The 17,457-nt window shown below is 53.3% G+C and overlaps 1 protein-coding gene across 5 annotated transcripts in view; it reads right to left on the bottom strand.

Moving 5' to 3' along the window:
• CUEDC1 (CUE domain containing 1) overlaps window positions 1-17,457 on the bottom strand; it is a 95,751-nt gene that overhangs the window by 23,268 nt on the left and 55,026 nt on the right. For 4 of the 5 annotated variants that reach the window (XM_039476622.2, XM_039476621.2, XM_074388536.1 and 1 more), the window contains exon 2: window positions 2,225-2,868. In XM_039476622.2, the coding sequence (XP_039332556.1) occupies window positions 2,225-2,554 (330 nt within the window). In that variant the 5' untranslated portion in view covers window positions 2,555-2,868. Of the gene's footprint in view, window positions 1-2,224; window positions 2,869-15,565; window positions 15,672-17,457 lie in introns of those variants that run through there. The other variant, XM_039476623.2, reaches the window with a different exon arrangement.

The raw sequence follows: 17,457 nt of genomic DNA, 5'->3' as shown, positions 1-17,457 counted from the left end.
CCTCCGCCTCCTGGGTTCAGGCAATTCTCCTGCCTCAGCCTCCTGAGTAGCTGGGATTACAGGCACGTGCCACCATGCCCAGCTGATTTTTTGTATTTTTAGTAGAGATGGGGTTTCACTATGTTGACCGGGATGGTCTCGATCTCTTGACCTCGTGATCCACCCGCCTCTGCCTCCCAAAGTGCTGGGATTACAGGCTTGAGCCACTGCGCCCGGCCACGAAATATATGTTAATCAACTGTTTTTAACAGTAAGACTGGAGGTCCACAACAGGCTATTAGTAGTCAATTTCTGGGAGAAACAAAAGTTATATTCAAAAGTGGATTTTTGACTGCATGGGGGGATTCACTGCCCCAAGCCCTGCATTGTTCAATGGTCAACTGTATCTGCAGACACACACATATACACACATGCGCGTGCGCACACACACACACTCTCTCTCTCTCCTTCTTTCTACAAAGAGCATCTGTATTTTCTAATATTCCTTCCACCACCTACTCCAAGTAGGTCAAAGGAGTGGTCTCCCAAAGAGAGAGAGAATAGAAAACTACCCAAAGACAGCAGCAACATGCATTCATTCAACAAACACTCCTCAGTGCTTGGTATGTGCCTATACTGTTGTGGGTACTGCAGGTGACCAGGGAGAAGCCAGATGTCTTTGCCAAGAGAGCTTCTCCACCCCAGGAGAAGTCTCAGCAGCATCCAGTAAGGAGGAAAAGCAAGGGGACTTTGCCCTGCAGGATGACTGATAGAGAACAGGGAACAAGGGTAAGAATAACACCACGTCGCAAAGTTTGTACAGCTTAGAAAAGATGACACATCGGGCCAGGCGCAGTGGCTCATGCCTGTAATCCAAGCACTTTGGGAGGCCAAGGCAGGTGGATCACCTGAGGTCAGGAGTTTGGGACCAGCCTGACCAACATGGTGAAACCCTGTCTCTACTAAAAACTACCAAAAATTAGCCGAGCATGGTGGCATGTGCCTGTAATCCCAGCTACTCAGGAGGCTGAGGCAGGAGAATCAGTTGAACCCAGGAGACGAAGGTTGCAGTGAGCTGAGATCGTGCCATTGTACTCCAGCTTGAGGAAGACTCTGTCTCAAAAAAAAAAAAAAAAAAAAGAAGAAGAAGAAGAAGAGATGACACTTAGGACGATGATGCCTGTCACAGGTCGGGGGACTCAATAAAGAGTGGAGTTAAATCCCTCCTGCTGGGTCCTGGGCTTATCCATGGCTGCATGTCCCAGATGACCCTGTGGACAGCAACCTTCTCATTAATGGGCTCTGTGTGCCTCAGCCTCTGCACCAAGCACCTCAGGCTCTGCTACGACTAGGGGACCAGACGTCCACTGAACTCTTGGGTGGGACTGGGAAGGACGCGCCACCTCCAGCAGGTGGGTACTGATGCAGCAGACAGGTCCCTGTCTCCAGCCACTTCCCACAGCTTGGCTATGGCTCACTACCGCCTCCATCAGGCCACAGTGAGAGGGATTTAAGTGGCAAGTCTGATTCCTCACTCCCTTTCCGTGGCCAAGCTCCCAGGATACAGCCGCACTTTTTCTCAGCATCAGGGCTTTGTCAAGCTCATTAGTCTCCCCTCACTCTCGGACCCTGAAGATGGTCCTGCAGCCAGCTCCCCAGCCAGTCAGGCGCTATTTCACCTCCCAGCTTCTGCAGGAGCTGTTCCCTTGGCCTGCACACCCTTTCCCCAGCTTCACTCTTCCTTCGGGTCTCAGCTTAGAGTCTCGGCTTAGCTTCCTCGGGGAAGCCACCCCTTTCTGCTGCTTGCACATCTCCATGGAGCACTTATCACTCTGGCCGTCAGTACCTACTCGTATGCTTCTGGTCCATACTGGACTGTGACCTCAAGGAGGGCAGAAACTTGGTCTGACTTGGCCACACTAGTGGACTTCAGGCCTGGAAGTGGAGTTTAGTATGTTGGGGTGGGGCCTGGGTACCTCCACTTTTAACAAACGCCTTGATTCTGATGCCTCCTGACTCGGGGTCCAGTGCCATGCCTCGCACACCACGGAATGGGTGCTCAGTGTTTGCTGAATGACTGCGTGATTTCTGCCCATAAAATAAGGTCACTGACGGATGGTACTTTTTCCTAGGGGAAGTAAAGCTGCCTGCCAATTAGAACCCAGACAGCGGAGTAACCCAGGCCCTCTTAGAGGCTCCAACGGTGGCTGGAGCTGGTGGTGAATTACCCGGGCCGCGCCCCTACCTCCGGGGGGATGCTGTCCTCGGAGTCGGAGCTGTCCTCATAGACGCCGCCGCCCCCGCCCTCCAGGTTCATCTGCAGCAGCTGGTCGATGGTGGCGTCCACCGCGCCGCTGTTGGCGCGCAGCACGCATTCGATGATGTCGTAATCCATGTTGGGGAACATGGTCTTGAAGTCGTCCATGGCCTGGTTGAACTCCAGGCGGCGCACCTGGCGGGCCGGCCGGCTGTTGTTGAGCTCCTGGGGGGCGGCCGCGCCTCCCCCGCCCCCGCGCGCCCCCGCGCTGCCGCCCCCGCCGCTGCCGCTGCTGCTCCGGCGGAACAGGCTGGTCATTTTGCGGAGCCGGTGGAGGAAAATGTTTCTCGCCAGCCGCAAAGCCCCTTCCCCAGGGTCTTTCCGCCGTCAGCGTTTGCTTGCTCCGCGGCCTCGAGCAGCTCACTCCAGCGCCTCCTCCACCCCGGGCGGCCGGGCAGGAAGAAGGGGCTGCCGAGGGCCCCGGGTCTGGAGACTATGGGTGCGGGTCCAGGCGGCCCTCGGAGAGCGGTCCTCGCGGGGCAGTGGCATGCGGGCCGGGCCGTGCTGGGGCTGGACGGCCGGTCATCCACATCCCCTGGGCATCCTGGCACCGGCTGCACGGACGGTCCCACCTGAAACCAAGGGAGATAGTCAGGGCCAAGGCTAACAAACATGAGCTTAGGGTGGCGGCCAGGGGCCATTAAGAAATGAGGGCAAGGAGGCGCGACCCCTACCACGCTCAGGGGAGACCTCCTCCCCCTCCCCCCCCCCCCCCCCCGCTTTCTCCCCAGCTGCAGTAAGAAACTCGCACGGTTCTTTACTGGCACAGGACAGTTACCAGTTAGCAAGGGCTTCGTCAGTGCCGGGGACCAGCCTAGGTGCTCTATGTGGTCCAACTCATGACAATACTATGATGTAGGTACTAGTATCCCATGTTGCAGATGGGAAAACTGAGGCATAGACGCTGGGTTCCTGGAGTAGCCAGTACTTGAACCTGGGACATACGGCCCCCAAGCCACTGGTCTTTACCATTACGTGTACTGCCAAGGACCCCTGAAGACCCGATTGAGGAAGGAGGGGCTGTTTAAAGACCTCCTGCCTCTCTGGTCTCTAGTCCCTGTTCTCATTTGCCCACATCACTGCCGCAACGTCGTGGTCTCACCGTCAGGGCAGGCCTCTCAGGCAGAGCTCCAAGGAACCCCAGGGACAGCAGAGATGAGAAACGGGACTTGCCAGTGTCACCGGGAGCTTCCAGCCCGAGAAAGGAAACAGGGTTCCATCCTGGCAGAGCCTCGGGCACATAGGGGAGGCCCAGTTCCCACTCTTGGAAAGCTCATGTCAGGCCCTAAAACTCAGTCCACTCCTCTGACCAGCCCAACAGAGAGGAGCAGAGACGCTGGGCCATTGTCAACCCCTAAACTGCATTTTCCGCACCCCAGTGTCAGGCTGACATGTTTTATATCACAGACACGCTTGTTCTTATGGAACACTCAGTGTTCTTACATGGTTTTTAAAATCCTAGAAGTTTTTTCTCAAAGTTGTCTTGAGAAAGCATATACACCGTAACTTCAGTTCTTATTTCCACCAAGCCCAGTTCCCCTGCCCCAGCCAGTGTGTCCCTCAGCCCCCAGGGCCAGCACGGTGTCCTGACAACATGTATGGGTAGAACTGAAGATCAAGTGCAATGAGGAGCCTAAATCCGCCACAGAAAATCACCCCGCCCACTCAAAACCAGGCATGTCAATCACTGCCAAGGTTGCATTTCTGTTAGCACAGACTGTTGAGAATGGAATGTGCCTAAAAGCCAACTTCTGACTTTCTCATGCTTATTCCAGGCCTTACAGTAATTTTGTTAATTGTAGAAAAGTGGCAGCTTTATTTTATTTTATTTATTTATTTATTTATTTATTTATTTATTTATTTATTTATTTTGAGATGGAGTCTCACTCCTCTTGCCCAGGCTGGAGTGCAATGGTGCGATCTCAGATCACTGCAACCTCCACCTTACGGGTTCACGCGATTCTCCTGCAGCCTCCCGAGTAGCTAGGATTACAGGCACCTGCCACCACGCCCGGCCAATTTTTGTATTTTTAGTAAAGACAGGGTTTTGCCATGTTGGCCAGCCTGGTCTCAAACTCCTGACCTCAGGTGATCCACCCGCTTCGGCCTCCCAAAGTGCTGGGATTACAGGCATGTGCCACCAACCCCGGCCTTTTTTTTTTTTTTTTTAGACAGAGTCTTACTCTGTTGCCCAGGCTGGAGCAGTGGCGTGATCTCAGCTCACTGCAACCTTCGCCTCCCAGGTTCGAGGGATTCTCCTGCCTCAGCCTCCCGGGTAGCTCCCACCCCCAGCGGAAGAAGAAGGGAGACAGCAGGGCCTACATTTTACCCATTAGCAGCCCTCTGGACAGCTCCCTCGGGCTCTCGGGCTCTCTGAGTGTTGAGAAGCCCAGAAGCCCTCTCGCACTCCTGCTGTTTATAGGAAACCTGCACGGGTTCAGATGGAGCTGCGGTTCCTTCTCTATACTCCCAGCTGTGGAGCCTCAGGCAAGTCTCCCATCATCTCCATGGCCCCATACCCTCATCTGGATGTGCCCCTTAGGGGGTTTCAATGGGAATGAAATAAGATAATTCTCAGCACAATGCCTAGACTCCAGGAGACTGGTGCAGAGCTGGGAGTTGTGGGTAAACTGGCCAAGCTGCCCCCGCAGGGGGATAGGGTAGGGAGATTCTAAGGGAGTCTTCCCCAGCACCTGGATGTCAATCCCTGGAACTCCTTCCGCACTCTGGAAGGAAATATTGATCCTCACAGCCCCAAGGGGAGGCCGGGCTGGTCTGGGCAACTGGAGACACAGCAGGTCAAGAAGCCGCTTCCATGTAGCCCAGGTGCAAAGCCTTAAAAACATCCTTGTGGGGGCCACGAAATGGAACAGGCTGACAACTCCAGCCCAGCCCCACCCCCTGCCTCACATTACAGGTAAAGAGCCGGAGACCCAAGTCTAAGAGGGAGTTGCCCGAGGGCACACAGCAAGTAAAGGCAAAGTCGAGACTTTTCTCTTTTTTTTTTTTTTTTGAGACAGAGTCTCACTCTGTCACCAGGCTGGAGTGCAGTGGCGCGGTCTTGGCTCACTGCAACCTCTACCTCCCGGGTCCAAGCGATTCTCCTGCCTCAGCCTCCCGAGTAGCTGGGACTACAGGTACACACTACCACGCCCAGCTAATTTTTGTATTTTTAGTAGAGACGGGGTTTCATCACGTTGACCAGGCTGGTCTCGATTTCCTGACCTTGTGATCTGCCTGCCTCGGCCTCCCAAAGTGCTGAGATTATAGGCATGAGCCACCGCGCCCGGCCAAGTCTAGACTTTTCTATCAAAGGGTGGTTCTGTGGATGAAGAGAGTGCTCAGGAACAGTAATGGGAAACATTTTGATTTACAGAAGTACCACTTCCACAGGACTCTATAAGGTCTCAGAGACTCCTAGGCTGCCTGTGGTTAGCACCAGGGGGACTTATAGAGGCCTCCAATTCTCATAGCACCGCCCCTCTCTCCCCCTGGCTAAGCTCAGGGCGGAGTCTGAGGCCATGGCTGCAGCGTGCCTGGGAGCAGGGTCACAGTTGTCGACGCCAGGCTGCCTTTTGCAGCTAGCACTGCTCAGATGAAAAGCAGTTTAAAATACGTGAAAGGTGCCAGGGGCTTACACATTTCATCTTCATTACAACACCATGAGATACATGTTACTGTCTCCATTTCATAGCTGTGGGAACCAGTTCAGAGAGGTTAGGTCAATTGCTCAAAGTCACACAGCCAGTATGTGGAGAGGCCAGAATTAGGAACCCACTTCCTAAGAGAGAGAAAAAAAAATGCCAAGTAAGGCTCACAGGGCTACGAGCCAAGGAGTATGAGAAATTCAGCTATGTGTGCCCCAGGCTCAGGAGACTGGGCACAGCCCAGAGGACATTTCAGCAGAGGAAACATGACCCAGACAGCATGGTAGCAAGGTCTCTTGGCTCTGCTCCCAAGGTGGCTCTGTGACCTTGGAGAGACCATGCCACCTCTGAGAACCCCAGCTGCTGAGCACTGGCAGGGAAACAGAGGGAGATAAGCCCCGACAGTCTTCTGAAAAAGGAAGCCAGCAGCCCACTGGGCTCATCAGACCTCTCAGAGGCTGACTCTAAGGCTCCCTTGAACTCATGGCTGTGAGTGACCCGGGGACCGGGAAGCAGAAACCCCACACCTGTCCTCCTCCAGGTCCCAGGGAGCCAGGATCAGAGTGGCCCTCCACCTCCCCCTGTGAAGGAATCCAGGCCTGGCAGGGGCGGCAAACAGCCAACCTTCTCTCCTAGCATGAGCACGCAGCCAAGGCCTGAGTCACTCCCGGCTTGGCCCAGGGAGGTGGGCAAGCTGCCCCGGTGCAGTTGATCTGGCCTTGGCCAAGGTCATCCCAGCCAGCCTCCAGCCTGGTGCGTCAGGCCCGGCGAGGGTCTGCGTGGGGGCTGTGAGGGCTGGGGAGCCAGAGTCCTGGTGCACTTTCTGACCGTAGTAAGGCTGTGCGGCTGGGGGAAATCGTTTCATTTGTCTGAACCTCAGCTTCCTCATTTGGAGACAAGGATAGTACCTCCTTGGAAGGAGTATTAACAGAACGTCCACGGGTACCAGGAGCATAATAAGCACCCAATGAGACAGGCTGCTGTGGGCTGGGGCACAGGCCTAGGACCTTTTCCCAGGCTAGACTCACTCCCTGAGCAATCTCATCCAGCCCATGGCCTGGAATACCATCTGCATACGGATCACTGGCTCTCATGTGCTCTGACCTCTCCTGTGGGCACTCCCCTCAACTCCACACTCACACAGCCTCTCTGCTGCCTTCGCTTGGACATCCAATAACAGCTCCAGCAACATGGATCCATCCCACCTGTGACTCCCTCTGACCCCAGCCTGCTCCTCCCCTGCCTTCTCCATCTCTGTTAATGGCAACTCCCTCGGCTCCGGCCAAAGCCTGTGGAGTCCTCTCGCAGTGCTCTCATTCTCTTATACTCTATGTCCAATTCACAACAAAGCCTGTCTCCCCTGTCCTCCAAACGAGTTCCGAATCTGTCCACTCCTCACCACCTGCCCGGCTACCGCGCCCTCCCGAGCTCCCTGCTTCCCACTTGCCTACCTAGTGACCCCTCATTACAGGGATCATGTCCTTCCTCTGCTCCACACCTCCCAGTGGCTCCCATATCCCCAGAATACCCAGAGCTTACTGTGGTCAACCCACATGGTCCTGCCCATGACACCTTTTGACCTTGCTGTCAAATGTGCATGCACACACACAGACAGAGCCTCACTCTCTGCGGCTACCTGGATCCTTGCTAGTCCACCAACGAGCCAAACATGCTCCCAACCCAGGGGCCTCTGAACTTGCTTCTTCCACCACCTGCTATGTTCTTCTCCCACATGTCGGCACGACTCCCTCCCTTCCTTCTGGTCCCTATTCAACCATCACCTTGAGTGGGGACCAACGAGGCAAGCCCACCCGCAACGTCCCAGTGTTCCTAACCCTTTAGGCTTCCCTGTCTTCCCCATGAAACAGACCACCTCGGACGTTATATATTTGTCACTGACATCTTCTCCACCAGAATGTAGACTCCGTAAGGGCAGAGGCTTTGCCATACTCACTGTGGAATCCCCAGCGCCCGAATCAGTGCCTGCCATGGTCAATAGATATTTATTAGGCAAATGAGTAAGGACGGGAGGGGAAGATAGAGGAGTACAGTAACTGTGGGTTTCCCTCTCTTCGCTTCCTCCTCTCACTTGCAGCAATGATGGGAGGGGGCTTTTCGACTCCCAAAGCCCTCTCTCCCCCACACACTCATTTCCTCCTCACAACAAACCTGGAAGATGTATAGGGTCATGTGCTATTAGCCTACTCCACAGGCAAGCGGGTCGAGGCCCAGGCAGCCCAGTGACGTGGACATGAGGCTGACAGCAGGCTGCCCCTTTCCAAGCCAGTGCCAGCTCCAGGAGGCAGGAGGTAGACCCCCTCCTAGATCTGACTTGATCTTCCATTCTGCCCCCAAGGAGGACCAGGATCCAACCCTGAAAAGTGGGAGTTAGAACAGGAAGCCACAGGTCCCAAATGCCAGAACCTTCCTGTGTCCCACCCAGAGGTCACGCTTCTGGAAAGAGGTGGGACTCCTCAGACCAGCTCTGTCTCTGCACACCCCAGTCTCCCTCCTCTGAAAACCACCAAGGAGCAGACCCTGCATCTGTAGTCTATCTGTGCTGCGATGCCCACTGCAGAGGGATTTGCTTCTGGCCTAAGATCTCGGCCCAGCCCAGTGGCACTGCCAAGCCAGGCCACTAGGTGGTGTCCCAGAGCTCAGGCCTGGGCAGCTCCAGGGAAAGGACCAGAGTGGCTTTTCTCCCAGAACCCAAGATGTGCCCCACCCCCACCCTTGGATCAATTAAAAGGGAGAAGAACCATCCAATTACCCCAGGGGTCCTAGTCCCCCAGACCCGCAGAATTGTAAAATCATTTAGTCCTAGGCAGGAGATCTGTGGCACATGTGCCACCACCTTCCAGCCCTCGTCCTTGGCAGACATCACTAATCCATCCGGGCATTACTGTCCTATAGCACCCACACAACCTCAGGACCCTCTGCCACACAGCCTCTGCACAAGCCACGACCAAGTGATTAGAGCTGGCATGCAAGACAACCCGCTTGCCCGTGCTCTTATTCCCCGTATGGGGAGACGGGCCCAGGCTGACTCTGTCTCATTAGGAATCCAGGCTGCCAAAGCCAGTGGGGCCAGAATGAGGTCATATGACCCTGGGAGGCTTGTGTAACCGTGGTTGAGTCCTGCGGAAACCTCAAGTGGGTAATGGCAGAGGCTGCCGGGCTGGGGCAGCTGCATCCTCAGCCAATTGTCACCTCAGAAGGGGTGGGGTGCAGGGAAATCTGCCTGAGCTTCTTGGCTTCAGTACTGAAGAGGCCCCAAAAAGGGGAGAAAGGAAGGGGAGGGGAGAGCAGGAGACAGATAGAGGCTCTCGGGGTGTGTGTGTGTGTGTGTGTGTCTGTGTGTGTGTGTGTCTGTGTGTGTGTCTTTGTGTGTGTCTGTGTGTCTCTGTGTGTCTCTGTGTGTCTGCGTGTGTGTCTGTGTATGTCTGTGTAAGTCTGTGTGTGTGTCTGTGTGTGTGTGTGTCTGTGTGTCTGTGTGTGTCTGTGTGTGTGTCTGTGAGTGTGTCTGTGTGTGTGTCTTTGTGTGTGTCTGTGTGTGTGTCTGTGTGTCTCTGTGTGTCTGCGTGTGTGTCTGTGTCTGTGTATGTCTGTGTAAGTCTGTGTGTGTGTCTGTGTGTGTGTCTGTGTGTGTGTGTGTCTGTGTGTGTGTGTGTCTGTGTGTGTGTCTGTGAGTGTGTCTGTGTGTCTGTGTCTGTGTGTGTGTGTCTGTGTATGTGTGTGTGTGTCTGTGTGTGTGTGTGTGTCAGGCAGCCCTGACAGAGACGCCTTGTCCTCCTGGCCCTGCACAGGCTTGTTTTCTTCCCAAGCTATTAATGTCACTGCAGCTTCAAAAGCCGGGTGACCTTTAAATGCTGAGCCTCCTGCTCCTGCCCAAGGCACAGAAAAGGCTTAATGGAAACTCGACCCAAACGGCCACAGCTGCTGGGGCTGCAACAAAGCCAGCCTCCTCCCCGAGTCCCCCAGAGTTGCTGGGCAGCCACACCTGTGCCCACCCCGGGGCAGTCAGGAAGGGCAAAGAGGACCCTCGGGCATAGCCATTGGAGAAAAGAGGCCGCTGGACCTGAGGGGAGGAGGTCCAGCGGCCTCTTTTCACGCTGCTGTGTGACTTTGGGTACTTCTCTGGACCACTCCTCTCTTCTACATCTGTAAAACAGGAGGATCTAATAAAAGGACTCCTAAAGCTCTTTGCCAGCAAGAAGGCTCACTGCCACCCAGAGAAGCAGGACATCTGGTTTCCATGCCCATTCGGCAGGGCTGCTGGCAGGGGTGAGGCCAGGGGCAGCCCCTGCCTTCCCAAGGCTCCCACATGTGCTGTGTAGGCTGGGCGTGGCATGACGCCTGTGCCACCCCCACCCCTATCACTTAGCTCTGTAAGGCTGGGGCATTCCTTTAAAAATTGTTTTTCATCTTTAAAAATCAGAAGAAAGGCCAGGCTTGGTGGCTCATGCTTATAATCTCAGTACTTTGGGAGGCCGAGGCAGGTGGATCATCTGAGGTCAGGAGTTTGAGATCAGCCTGGCCAACATGGTGAAACCTCATTTCTACTGAAAATAAAAAAATTAGCCGGATGTGGTGGTGCATGCCTGTAGTCCCAGCTACTTGGGCGGTCGAGGCAGGAGAATCACTTGAACCGGGAAGCAGAGGTTGCAGTGAGCCGAGATCACACCACTGCACTCCTGCCTGGGTGGCAGAGCAAGACTCTGTCTCAAAAAAAAAGAAAAAAAAATCACAAAAAAAATTAGATTAAAAAAGACCTTTTATTTTCTAATTTTTCTCTCTCCTGCCTCAACACTTGTGGCCAGGTCTGTAGCCAGTGGGAGATATGGGGCAGGGACGAAGACAAGCTGTTTCAGAGGAGGTGAGCAAGGTCCCTCCCCCAGGGACAAATTGGCCCCAGAGCCTCAGCCCTAAGGACATCATCATTCATCTCTGCTCCTGAGGCCCAAATATCAGGCATGGCCACCACAAAAGGTGCCATCAAGAAGCCAACTCTGCCTTCCAGTGAAAAAGATCCAAGGTGAGGCTCCTCAGCAGAGAAACATGCCGTTTGGTTCTTCCAGCAAGCTAATGTCATTATGAGACTAGATAACACCTACTGCCTGCTTCCTTACATGCTAGCCACTCCTTGAAGTGCCTTATTGCACGTTACCTCCCTGCATCCTCTCTCCAGCTCTAGGAAGTACATATTCCTACTGCGATTCCACTTTATAGTAGAAAAATGAGGTGGAGACGAGTTGAGTAACTTGTTCAAGGTCACACAGCTAAGTGGCCACTCTGAAATTTGAAACCAGAAGGTCTGATTCCAGAGTTAACACTGTATCCATCAGGCTTGACCACCATGCCATATTCCCTAGAGCCAAGCACAGGGCCGGGCCCACAGCAAGAACTCAGTACTGGGAGTTAAATTGAATTCTAAAGTGCAGCATTGCCCCTGGAGAGGCTGGGGGTGCCTGGGTGCCGCTGGAGGCAGAAAGGATGGTGCTTATGTCCAGGGAGCAAGAGAGAAGCCAAAAGTGCAGCAGTTTCTCCACAAAACCCTTTCCCACCCTACTGAAGTTGTCAAGTTGCCTGAGCAACCAATTGTTTTTCACCACAACCTGGGCTGGCTGGGGACTATTTCCACAATAATCCCTCTCTCCATAAACAAAAGCCTGGACCAGCTCAGCCAAGACATTTGACTCAGGTGCCTGGGAGGAGATCAAACCTCAGTGGATGAAGGAAGTTACTGTCCCTGCTGCCCCTCCCCTCTCAGGTGCCATAGCTCTAGGGGACCCCACTGTGCTGGCAGGAACATGTACGTTCATGCTACCAAGTCAAAGGGCCCAGGCTGGAGGAAGGAGGCCACTGGTAGCTCAGGTGCAGGGCCAAGGAAGCTGGGCTGGCTCCAGGCATGAGCTCATCTGGCCCAGGCCCAGCTTCTTGGGAAAAGGGGTCAGCTGCCCCTCCCTGGGCCTCTCCTATGGGCAGTCAGGCTGAAGCCTCCCCCACAGGCTGAGTTCTGAAGTCTAGACAGCAGCAGGAGACACCTCTGGGCCCCTGGGACAGGCAGCAATCAATGCCCCTCAATTTAGCATCTGAAAAGGCCCAGGTAATCCAGGCCAAGGAACCCATGATTAGAAAGGAGTGCTCAGGATGGGCAGAGGAGGGTCCTACAAACAGAACTCCCACCCCTGCCCCACCCTCCACACTAAGGCACACTTTGCACCCACCAACTGATACAGGAATTCCACTTCTATGAAATTTACCTACAGTGATATATTTGCAACAGTGTCACATATGTGCATAAGGATATTCCTTGTAATCATGCAACAGCAGAAGACTGGACACACTCTACAAGTCTACCCGTAGAGGGCTGGTGAAATTATAATACATTATCATCCTCCTCCTCTCTATATATAATGCTATTCAGTAACAAACAAAAATGAGGCATTTCAATATGTCTCTTTAGCCCAAGACCTAAGGGAACAATGCAAGGTACAAAACAGTGAGTATAGTCACTGTGCTATAGTGCATTATGCTGTGTGTGCGTGTGTGTGTGTGTGTGTGTGTGTGTGTGTGTGTGGACTCTGAAAGGATTCACAAGAAACTGATAATATAGGTTTCCTTTGGGGAGAACTGGGTCATAAGAGAAAATCAGGGAAACTTTTCCGCTATAGATTCTTGTATACTTTTAAAATTTTGATTGACATTCATTAATTTAAAAATAAAATATGCAATAAATAAAATAAAATATGCAAATAATCCATTATCATTGTATTACTAAGAACACCAAAGTAATAGCATTGCCAGTGATTTTTATGTCTTTTGCTTTTTTTTTTGAGATGGAGCCTCACTCTGTTGTCCAGGCTGGAGTGCAGTGGTGCAATCTCAGCTTACTGTAACCTCTGCCTCCCAGGTTCAAGTGATTCTCCTGCCTCAGCCTCTGAAGGAGCTGAGACTACAGGCGCGTGCCACCACGCCAAATAATTTTTTGTATTTCTTTTTTTTTTTTTTTTTTTTTTGAGACAGAGCCTTACTCTGTCACCAGGCTCCGGGCTGGCGTGCAATGGTGTGATTTCGGCTCACTGCCAGCTCCACCTCCTGGGTTCAAGCAATTCTCCTGCCTCAGCTACTCGGTAGACTAACTGGGACTACAGGCGTGCACCACCATGCCCAGCTAATTTTTGTATTTTAGTGGTGATGGGGTTTCACTATGTTGGCCAGGATGGTCTCGATCTCTTGACCTCGTGATCCACCTGCCTTGGCCTCCCAAAGTGCTGGGATTACAGGCGTGAGCCACTGCACCTGGCCATGTCTTTTGCATATTATATTATCTACAATGAACATGAATTACTTTTGAATATAATTATAGCAAGTATCTATGAGCACTTGCTAGATGCATGCATGTTCTATATGCTTGGCATGCATTATCTCATCAAATCCCCACAGTAAAGCAATGAATACATCCATTTCACAGAAAAGAAAATTAAGGCTCAGAGAGATTAAATAACTTACGCAGGGTCACACAGTCAGTGGCAGAGCCAGAAGTGGAATCCAAGCAGTCTAGCTCTGGAGTCCGTGATCTTCTTAACCTCCAACTTACAGTCTCTAATGAAAAGTTTTTCTAGACTGTCTTTACTTTTGAATTAAAACAAAATTTTTAAAAACCTGAATTATGGCCAGGCACAGTGGCTCATGTTTATAATCCCAGCACTTTGGGAGGCTGAGGTGAGTAAATCACAAACAAGGTCAGGAGTTTGAGACTAGCCTGGCCAATATAGTGAAACCCTGTCTCTACTAAAAAATACAAAAAAGTTAGCAGGGTGTGGGGGCAGGCACCTGCAAACCCAGATACTCAGGAGGCTGAAGCTGGAGAATCACTTGAACCCAGGAGGTGGAAATTGCTTGAACTCAGGAGATGGAGGTTGCAGTGAGCTGAGATAGTACTACTACACTTCAGCCCAGGCAATAGCATGAGACTCCGTCTCAAACAAAACAAAACTGAATTATGGTGGGAAAAAAACCTTAAGAAAGCAAACCCCAGAGCCTCCAGGGCTTTAAAACCTTTTCAGTCCTGAGAATCCCAACCCAATCCTTCCCGCTGCGATCATTTAGGCAGGCTTCCTCGTTGCTGCAGCCCCACGACGCACCCTCTAACCTTGGTCAGGGACCCACCTGCCTTCTGCTGAGGATGCAGGGAAGGAATGAGGCCTAGTGGGCAAGGTGCTGGCTCATGGCCTAGCTGTTTCAGAGGTAGAACCACGGTGCAGAGGGCTCGGTGGGGCACGGCAGGACCAGGGGGCTGTCCAGGAAGCTCCTGGTGGAGGGGAAACCATGAGCTGGTGTTTAGTGGTGCTATGTCTGGGGTAGGAAGCCATGGAGCAGAGTGGTCAGGAGTTGGGCAGCCCTCTGCTTACCTCCTGATCCTGCAGCTTACTGGGCAAGAAGGATTGCTCTGAGCAACCTTCCTTATCTGTAATATGGGGTACCTATGCCTTCTCAGATGCTCCTGCAGGGGACTCACTGTGGTGGGCATGCACAGCTCCCCACAAGGGATGCTGTCAGTAAGACTGCCAGGCCCATTCACACCCCCAGGCCACGCAGTTCCAAGAGGCTGAGTCTAGAGTCTGGCCCAGGTGTCTGGCCTGGAGATACGACCTTGAACCAGCCCTGAAGAGAGTGAAGCACCAAGCACCTCAGGGCCTCCAAGACCTCAGGCTAGGAGAGCTCAGCGACTCGAGGGAGGAGCGGGAGCTGGGCCAGCAGCCCTCTGCCCATTACTGCCCTCCAGCTAGGCTTCCAAGGGGAGGAGAAGTGGCTAGAGTAATGTAGTGTGCTCTCCTACCCAGGAGAAGGAGGTGGCTAAAGGAGCCTGCCCCCTCCCTGGGCAGCAGGGGCACAGGCAGAGTGGCCCTCTCAGAAATGCCTTCTCTGGCAGCTGAGGAATGCAGGCCCAGGGCAGAGGAACAGAGGAACAGAGGCCGGGAGGGAGGGGTAGCTGGCCCAGGGCTGAGCTTCAGAAGAGCAGGCAGCAGCTGTGGCTGGGAGGCCACCCGCCTCAGGCAGCCCAGCCGGGACACCATCAGATATTCCACCGGGAGTGAGCAGGGCCCCACCCTGACAGCAGATGGGAGAGTTCAGAGCCACTCGCTGCTGGGCCAGCTGCACCCCCCCAAACCACAGACTGCTCCCTCCGCCCAGCCCGGCTCTGCCTGTGTAGCTGCAGAGTTTCCCATGCACACCAGGGGACGCCCAGAGGCCAGCTGCCTGGGTCCCTTCCCCTGCTCATCCCCATTCCCACGTGCCCACACATATACTCTGGAACCACCATGGTTAGGGACGCAGGAGAAACCTCATGTTCTCACTTCCAGATGGTGTCTGTTGCCAAAGGTCATAGAACCCAGCAGCAGCAGCACTGCGATTCGAACCCAGATCATGAGACTCCTGGCCAGTGCTCTCTCCTTGTACGGGCACACACAGCTGCGCATGCCAGCACACAGTTCACACACCTGCCTGTGCTAACAGGCTCCCACTCAGTGCCACACACACTAGCTCACTCAAGCCCATTCACTCGCACAGTGCCACATGGTCTCCCCCCGGGCCCTCGAAGCCACAGGATACAGACCCCGCCTTAGGATGTTTTTCAAACGTCCCATGCAGCCCAGGCACTCAATGTACTGCTTCTGTCTTCACCCAACTCTGAAGCTATGTTTCTAAAATTATAGTCACTCTTCTATCCACACTTGCCAGAGCACACTGACAGCACCCTCAGCCCTCCCACAGCCCACCCTGCAAGCCACCCCCTTCATCAGGCTGATAGCAGGGCCAGATGAGGCCCTGGGATCCCTCTCCTCCCCCATCTGCACCCAGAATGGGTTTTACAGCATTGGTAAGGTCAGGCTGACCTGACTTGCAGCAAAACTGCCTAGAGCCAGGACGTGGCACACCCTGGCCAAGACACCAGCTTCCTGGTTGCCTGCAGGCCCAGCTCCTAGAAGGAGGCGCAGAGAAGGACCTCAGGCCAGCTGGGGCTGGTAGCTTCGGCCTCAAATCTAACAATCAGGGGAAGAGGACAGGAGCTCTTACGGGTCCCATAACCAGCCTCCTTTGCCTCCCAAGGCCCTCAATCTCTACTTCTAGAAAATGGAGAGAAACAGTCCCTGTTTGGTCTGATCTCCAGAATCTTCCAGGGATATAGGTGGGGGCTGAGGGAGTAGGTCAGGACCACAGAAAGGCAGCGCTGTTCTAGGTACAAACCAAGATGAGTCCCCTGCATAAACAACCTGCTCCGTCCTAGTGCCCCGGGATGGAAGGGGCTGTCCACTTTCTTGAGCTACAGAACCAGAACCCCTTTCCTCAAATGAAACCCTCAGCAGAAGTCCATTATGTGAAGGCATTAAGCGGAAACCTGCCCTCATCCACCCCCAGCAATTATGCATAATCAGAAGCTGCCATTTACCAAGTGCGAGGCAAAGTGCTTCTCATGCATCACATCGTTTCATCTTCATGACGACATAGTACTGTAGGTTATAACCTTCCACCATCATCATGGCCATTTCATAGATGGATACACCGAGTCGTCTGTGACCTAGAGGTTGTCCAGGACTGTGCCACATTGAACTTGCCTATACATGTTCCGTCTCCTGACGTACCAGTTACTTGCAGTGCGTTTTCAAGCCTGAGTTTCATCCCTCATGCTCTCATCTCTCAAGCGGCTTGCATCTCTGCCTATTCCGCTCACTGCGGCTGCTGAGGCTTCAGGAAATGCAGTGAGCTTTTCCATCAGTCTGAGAAGCAAATGCTCTTTGCACTATAGCAGTATATCTCAGAGGGTGGTGGCGGCCACCTTCCTCAGACTCCCCTGAGGTGTTTGCTAAGAACCTGTATTCTCTACCCCACTATTAAATCAGAATCTCTGAGGGCATTGCCTGGGGATTTGCTTTCTAACAAGCTCCCTGGGTCACTGCGATGCACAGTGAGGTGTGAGGACCACTGTCTTACAAGGTGGTGCAGCTCAGAGGCCTGGATGATGGTTTTGGCCTCATCACTAACTAGCCAAGTGATCTTGGACAAATCATTTTACATCCTGGGCCTCTGGGTTCCCATCTGGAAAATGGGAGGATAGGACTAAATAATCTTCAAGACTCCTATCTCCGGCATCCTCTGTGTCCACTGTAGGTTCCCAGCTCATCCATCAGGTGTATAAACTGAGTTTCATGAACCGCTCAGTCCCTAGAGCAGCCAACACACATTGTAGGCACTCATGACAAAAAGTTCTGGTCTGTTTGATTTAAGGAAACCTGCAAAAATACCTTACCTCTGGCGCGAGGCCCTAAACAGATGGCTTTTGCATCATCCATGCCTCCTTTCCCCACCCCCGAACATTTATTTTCTTCATTCCAGCCCCAGCCACGAGCCAACCAGGACTCTGTAAACACTGGATCTGCACACCTGGGCTTAGTCAACAGTCGTTAAACAAAGGCACTGCCAAATCACCTCACAAGCCCAAACTTGCAC

Source organism: Saimiri boliviensis, chromosome 17, assembly GCF_048565385.1.
Source record: "Saimiri boliviensis isolate mSaiBol1 chromosome 17, mSaiBol1.pri, whole genome shotgun sequence".
NCBI lineage: Eukaryota > Metazoa > Chordata > Mammalia > Primates > Cebidae > Saimiri > Saimiri boliviensis.
Note: the sequence above shows the minus strand (reverse complement) of the source record. Positions and strands in the feature narration are given on the sequence as shown.